This window comes from Oryzias melastigma, linkage group LG18 (assembly GCF_002922805.2).
Source record: "Oryzias melastigma strain HK-1 linkage group LG18, ASM292280v2, whole genome shotgun sequence".
In the NCBI taxonomy this organism is placed as follows: Eukaryota; Metazoa; Chordata; class Actinopteri; order Beloniformes; family Adrianichthyidae; genus Oryzias; species Oryzias melastigma.
The window spans coordinates 20,110,912-20,118,388 of NC_050529.1; the positions used below are offsets into that span (position 1 = coordinate 20,110,912).

At 41.8% G+C, this 7,477-nt stretch overlaps 1 protein-coding gene across 1 annotated transcript in view; it reads left to right on the plus strand.

Moving 5' to 3' along the window:
* Positions 1-7,477, plus strand: part of LOC112156277 (E3 ubiquitin-protein ligase TRIM39) — a 10,172-nt gene continuing 2,695 nt past the window's right edge. Inside the window, exons 1-8 of the mRNA XM_036216724.1 lie at positions 1-1,031; positions 1,114-1,319; positions 3,370-3,427; positions 3,528-3,736; positions 5,425-5,520; positions 6,507-6,740; positions 6,946-7,093; positions 7,169-7,195. Coding sequence (XP_036072617.1) covers positions 794-1,031; positions 1,114-1,319; positions 3,370-3,427; positions 3,528-3,736; positions 5,425-5,520; positions 6,507-6,740; positions 6,946-7,093; positions 7,169-7,195 — 1,216 coding nt within the window. The 5' untranslated portion in view covers positions 1-793. The remainder of the gene's footprint in view (positions 1,032-1,113; positions 1,320-3,369; positions 3,428-3,527; positions 3,737-5,424; positions 5,521-6,506; positions 6,741-6,945; positions 7,094-7,168; positions 7,196-7,477) is intronic.

Here is a 7,477-nt window from a genome sequence, read left to right on the forward strand (position 1 = left end):
ACCCTTGTAATTCCTGGCCAATGAGTGAAGAGATCGTTAGTCATGTGGTTTTGTTGGCAAGCTTTGGTACGGAACAGGAAAGTTCCCTTGACGCCAGTCGGAATATAGACCAAACACAAGGTTTAGGACTCAATCCAGACCAAATTAAGCAAATTTGGTCCAGATCGAGTGACTTTTCCAGCAAACTTCCAACGTACACCATTGTTCGTAGGATGAGGCTTGTCACTTATGAGGTGCACCATTCTGATGAGAAAAAAGACAAACAAACCTACCACGTGAACCCTCTCAAGGAATGGAAGATGGTGCCAACCATCTCCCAGAGAAGGCTTTGATGGTCAGAAACATGGGGGCTGAAGAAGAAGTGGACTCTGACATTGAAGCACTGACACATTCAACCCCCCTGTCACACTTACCCCCTAAGAGACTACAGAGCTACTTGACCTGATTCTTAGGTCCCATCTCTCTTTTCTGCAGATTAACCATCTAGATTGCCACACAACGCCAAACTCTCAGAGGAGGGGGATGATGTGACGGTATAGCACTGTGCTGTGCTTACACACAAAAACATTTATCTGTTTTCTTCAAGTTTTATTTTGGTCAAACATCACCTCAAGGGAAGGTTTTTAATTATTTTACAAAACGTGTAAAACAGAAGCTTTTTTTAAATTTTTATTTTAAGGCATTTTGTTGTTTGCCTTACTGACATTTTAAAGCAGGTATTGATCTGGATGAGTCCAGAACATCAGGATGTGTGAACCATGTGTGTAATCTGCCCTGCAGACAGCAGAGTCTCATGTGTTTGAGGGGGAAGAGGATGATAGCTGATAGTTGTGCTTTGTTCAGCAGTAAAATGAGCCTCCAGGTGTGCCACTGTTGTGGCTGGTCCAAAGTCACGTCCTATCAGGGCCTGAGGATCCACCAGGGCAAGAAGGGATGCACTCCCAAAGGCATGAGGGTGATGGAGCACCAGCAGCAGTACTTGTTTGGTCAGAGAAACTCCATGCTGGATTTTGGCCGTTGTCTTAGACCTGGTTAGTATGTGGAGATTCTTGAACAAAAGGGAAAATGTGAGCAAAGAACTTGTTTAAAAAATAATTCTCATGTACTGTACAGAAGACCTGGAGTGGAATGACCTGAGCCTTCAGGTCTGTCACTGTGGCTGGACCAAAGAGACCACTTATCAGGAGTTACTGATTCATCAGGAGAGGATGGGATGCACCTTGAAGGGAGGTCTTCTTACAGCCTCTGCAGAACCTCCACGCTCAGCTCAAAGAGCAAACTCAGCCCGGTACCTGGAGAAGGCGCAGGTCCTCACCCAGGTCAGGACAACCACCTTTCATTTTCAGAGAGAACATTTGTTAATGTGAGAATATTTGAGGAGTTTAAGTTTCTGTTGTCTTTAAGCATCTGATCAGCATGTCTGCAGGGATGAGATATTTGTTCTGGCCTTTTGTGCTGTAGAGCAGTGGTCCCAAACCCATGTCCGCAGACCAGTACCGGTCCATGGGTTACTAGTTACTGGGCCGCAGAGACAAAAACAACACATACAGTAACATGGAATATTTCTATTTATTTTATTTTCCGGTTCTGAAGGAAGTTTCATTTTGGAAAACTGCCAGACTGACTCACTGTTGACACATGACACCAGAAGTCTTCCTTGATGGATTTGTTGTTGTTGCTCCCACGCACCAAGCTCACTTTGCATAATATGCTGTAACTGACTCTAATGTTACACTCAGGCTGCTAATAATTTTGTATTTATTCATGTTTCTCAGATTTTAAAAATACCACTTTGTGACAGTTCTATTTTGCTTATGTATGCACTATTAGGATGCGTCTGAAGTATGTATCCAGTTGTTAGCCTCCACTTTTAAGGGGAAATCTCCCTCACACTTTAATAGGTCCTAAGTCTAAGTTAATATTTAGCAAAAAAATAAATAAAATAGATTAAATAAAATAAAGTTGCTGATTTGTTGAAACTTTCTAAATTGACAATTAAGAACAATAAAAAAAAATCTAAATAAAACCGGCATCTATTAAGAAACTTTAGTACAAAAAAAAACTCTTTGCGTGTCAGAGAACGCAATCATTTCAAACAAAAATATAAGGAAATGGGACTGGAAAAATGCAAAACAGGAAAAAATGTATATTCCCTTTCTATAATTAGCCTGTGTTATACAATCTTTAAATTATTTAATGTGTATGTATGGGTATATATATATATATATATATATATATATATATATATATATATATGTATAAACACCTTATAATATTATCATGGATTTTTAATATTAGAGCTTTGAAAATTAGATACCAATGATATACTGTATACCTCTGTGATCCTAACATGAATAAGATAGCATAAGCCACACCATAATTAAGATATTGATAATTAAGGGGTGGAAATGACAAAGTTTTTCTTCACACCACCTCATTTTCATGCTGGAAAAATAATGTATGTCTAAACAAAAAAACAAACAAAAAAATGAAAAGGGCATTATTGACAGGGTTGAAATGTATGTATGTGTATTAACACTTAGATTATAGTGGCTAAATGTGTATTTTGTATGGTTGTATGTAAGTATATATGTGTGCTCAAGCTAAAAACTTGTTGATTTATAGATCTGTGAAATATCTAGGCCATTTAAAACATTTTTTTTTTTAAATCCTTGTGCTATCTGATGGGGTCCAGATGACCGAAGCCATACAATGATGTGTTATCCATCCCATGACAAATTTGGATGAAGGTAGACAGGATGTCGTGTCTTCCATGGACACTGGTGGAAATCAGAAATCCCTGAAAAAAAATGTAATGCACTGTCTTGTGGGTTCCAGATGACCTCACTCCCAACGACAACATACCTTGGATAGCACAAGGGTTAAACTCCATACAATGTAGTTGCATTTTAATGAGAGTAATAGATTTTTCAGAAACCAGAAGCTTAAAAAAGTGTAGCGAAAACTTTAGCCTGGTACAGACCAGTCCGTGAGAATATTGTCTGACATTAAACCAGTCCTAAAAAAGGTTGAGGACCACTGTTGTCTCCTCTTCTCCTCATGGAGAAGATGGAGAGAAGCCAGATGAGGGAATTAGACGTCTTTTCCACTCTGAGACACTATAAGCATTTCTAATTGGAGAGTAGTAGACCCAGGATGCTTTGGAGAGAACAAGTCTGCTGGTTTGGCCACACACCACTGTCCTCCTAGTATGGGATGATGGATAGATGGAGGCATGGATAAATGGGAGATTACTGGATGAAAGAATTATTGGATAGATGGATTAAAAGATGAGTAGATAGATAGATGGATAGATGGGGGGTGGATTAGTGCTGTTTTCCTACTCTGTGTTCTATCTGTTTCTGTCAGAATGGAGTCAGTGGAGACAAGCAGATTAACCACGGCATTAAGTTGGAACCCAAGTCAAGTACGTTAATAGTTAATTGATCATGAGCGAATTTGCTGAAATTCCCTTTATGAAGATCGTCTAAGATCCTGTCTCCTGTGTCTCACTTCTTCTTGCTCAGCTAATCTGCAGAGCAACTTTTCATCCCAGCAGCTGAAGGATTACAGGTTGGTGCAGCCAATGAGGGACCGAGATGCACAAGCCTACTTCACGTACAGATTGCCCTTTGAGCTCTACAACAGGAGGCATCAGCCGTGGATTGATGTTTCCTATATGAAGGAAGGTCAGGATGATGCTGTCTCCGCCAAAGACGAATGGCACAAGAAGAAGGTACTCACTGAATAAAGCAATAAAGGAGCTGATTCTCCCACACCTGGGAAAACGTCCGAGGAAGGCTAATAAGATTTAGTCTGAGTCGACCGTGTTCTCCACCACCATTGTCTCTGCTGCTTTCCCGAGCTGTGGTTGCAAGGTCTCCTGTGCTTGTCATGGCACCAACCCCCAAACCCAGTGGTGGACACCGGAAGTAAGGGGTGCTGTCAAGCTAAAGTAGTCCTATCAAGCCTAGCTGGCTTATTGGACTCCAGAGGCAACTGACAGGTACCAGCAGTCTAAAAAAACTGCAGCCTAGGAGGAGTTTGGTGAGGCAATGGAGAAAGACTATCTGTTGGCCTCGAATAGGTTCTGGCAAACCATCCGTGGCCTCAGGAGGGGAAAGCAGTTTTCTGCAGGCACCGTTTTCAGTGCAAGTGAAGAGCTGTTGACTTCAACTGGGGACACTGTTGGGCAGTGGAAGGAATATTTAGAGGATATCCTCAATCCTGCTGACATGCCTTCCCTTGAGGAAGCAGAGGCTGAGGACTCAGGGGTGGGGCTTTCAATTGCCCAAGCTGAAGTCACTGAGCTAGTCAAAGAGCTCCTCTGTGGCAAGGCTCCAGGAGTGGATGAATTCCACTCTGAGTACCTCAAGTCTCTGGATGTTGTGGGAGTGTCTTGGCTGACACGTCTCTGCAGCATTGTGTGGCAGACAGGAACTGTACCACTGGATTGGCAGACAGGGGTGGTGCTTCCCCTTTTCAAGAAAAGGGGGACCAGAGAGTGTGTTCCAACTATTGGGGAATCAAACTCCTCAGCCTCCCCGGGAAGGTCTATGCCAGGGTACTGGAGAGGAGAGTTTGTCCGATAGTCAAACCTCAAATCCAAGAACAACAGTGCAGTTTCCGTCCTGGTTGTTGAACAGTGGACAACCTCTACACCCTCTTCAGAGTGCTGGAGGGTTAGTGGGAGTTTGCTCATTCAGTCCATGATTTTTTAGGATTTGCGGAAGGCATTTGGCCGTGTCCTTTGTGGTGTCCTGTGAAGGTGCTCTGGGAATTTGGGGGTGCTTATGGGAGGATTAGTGAGACTGACCTCCATTACTGAGGGCTGGAGGTCCTCCAGTATTCAATGGAGCGGTTTGCAACCGAGTTCGAAGAGGGTGGGATGAGGGTCAACACCGCTAAGTCTGAGGCCATGGGTCTTGACTGAAGAAAGGTAGTTTGCCCTCTCTGAGTGGGGGGAGTCCTGCCCCAGGTGGAGGAGTTTAAGTATCTTTGGGTCTTGTTCACAAGTGAGGGAAGATCAGAGCATAACATCGACAGGCGGGTTGGAGAGGTGTCCGCAGTAATGTGGTCGCTGTACCGGTCCATTGTGGTGAAGAGAGAGTTGAGCCAGAAAACAAAGCTCTTAATTTACCGGTTGATCTTTATTCCAGTACTCACCTATGATCATGAGCTCTGGATCATGACCGAAAAAACGAGGTCTTGACTACAACTGGCTGAAGTGAGCCCGGGCAGAGCTCGGAGTAGAGTCGTTTCTACTGAAGAATATGGATGGACAGCACAGGATTCTTTTTTTTTTTTTTATTTAGTAGCATATATTGAGAGATAAGAAAATGTTCAATAGTAGAGACTAGTCTGTTCCAAAAATACCACTGTAACTTTGTTAAATCTTGAACAGAAAAACTTGTACTTCAACAGGTTCAACTTCAAAGAACCAAAGCAGAGCTGGAAGAAAAGATTGAAAGGAGAAAATCAAAGGTGGACGAAGTTGACGCAGCTCTGAAAGTTTGCACGGTGAGCAGCAAAAAAAGAGTAACAACTCAACACAATGCAGAATTCACATGCATTGTAATAAAAATGATTGTCTAATGCGTACAGAAACGCTCCTGGAAATTGTTCTGGGTCTATGGTCATTAAAGAGCCACTTCAAGAAAATTGTGTTTTTAACATGTTCTTGAAGGATGGCATACATACATAAAGAAAATTAGGCATAAAATTGCATTTCTGAGTATTTTTTTTATTCATATCGGTATGAATCAGGAGCAGAAATACAATTGCTGGTAGTAAAAAAAGTCTGTAGCAGGACCCAAGTGCTGCAGTTTAACTATAAGTTGGGGTTGTGAGGGCTGCAAGCTAGCGAGTGAGTTTGTAAACATAGGGATGATGGGAAATGAGGACAAGCTTACTTCGCACTAACAGTCCCTTCCACATCCAAAGAGGCACATTTTTGATCTGCTCCACAGAAACTAAGTCTTAAAAAATACTGTTTTTTTGATTTTCGCTAAAAATGTCGCAATCTCATTTTTTAAAAAAAAGATCAAGAGATGATCAAATTGTAAGTTTAATCAATAGTTTATCAAAGTTTTTTTTTTTTTTTTACCATTCCTGGGTATCATTTTACATTTATTTTATTAAATGTTTTAATTTGTACATTTCCTAATTATTATTATCTCATTATTGCACATCTACAATAAATAACAGTAAAATTATTTTTGCTTATTTACCAATATATAGCTATTTATCAAATCAGGTTTTTTTCACGTTTTTGTATTTTTTTTACAGTTAAGTCTATCATTTTTCTTCATATTTGCACCATCTTTCAGTCATTGCCAGTTAACTTGGCAGCCAACCATCCCATTTCTGCAATAAGAACTTTTTTTTTGCATTTTAACTGTGCTCAATTTTTGCAAGTAATTCTGTACTGGTGTTTCAACATGTGTTTTAGCAGCTTTAAATTTCTTTCGGACATTTGCAGATGTTTGTTTGGGTTTTTTCTACAGGACAAGTTGGAGAATGAGTTGCGGGATGTGGAAGCCGTCTTCACGGAGGTGTTCAACATCCTGGAGGTCGCCCAGGCAGCAGCTATGCAGCCGCTGGAAGAACGGAAGTGGCTGTTGGAGAAAGAAGCAAAAGAAATGAAGGACGAATTAGGTGCAGAAATGACCAAACTCCAGGTTGCAGTCTATGAGCTGGAATACATATCAGCACTAGAGGATCAAATCCTTTTCCTCCAGGTAATTTTTTTTGTCTTTGGGTCTCAATCAGTATAAAGATGCAATATAGTGAAATAGTGGAGCAAAAACATCCCCCAGTAAGATGTTTCCTGGTTGTGGGGACGTCCTAGCTGACAAACTGAATGACAGTTGCACGTTGATGTCTGTAATCCTGCTGCTGTTTTCAGCTGTGGCGTGAAGCTGTTCTTCTGCTTCTGTTGGTCAGAGATTCCCTTCACTCGCCAACCAGGATGACATGAAGGACTGGACGGAGGTGGAGCTCGACACGTCGCTGTCCTTTGGCTCCATGAGAAAAATCACAGAGGAGCTGATTGAAAAGTTTCAACAGGAACTGAACCGGCTGAGCTCCATTGGTGAGTTTGCAGAGGTCAGAAGCCAGCAGACAAAATGCTGACTCAGGTACTCAAGCATGTATCTTTGTCTCTTAGATCTCAAGAGACTTTCACCATTTACAGGTCAGTCAACTAGAATTTATTTCCAAATGTTCAGATTTTCCATGAAATAATTTCAGAGTTTGGGCTCAACAGTGGATGTAAAGCTGGATCCAAACACTGCTCACAAACGCTTGGCTCTCTCTGAAGACAGAAAGGAAGTCAGAGACTCAGGAGATGACCAGGAAATATCTGACTCCTCCGGCCGGTTTGATCTGTTCGGCAGTGTTCTGGGGCTCAACGGTTTCTCCTCCGGCAGATCCTACTGGGAGGTGGAGGTCGGCAACAAGACTGGGTGGGATCTGG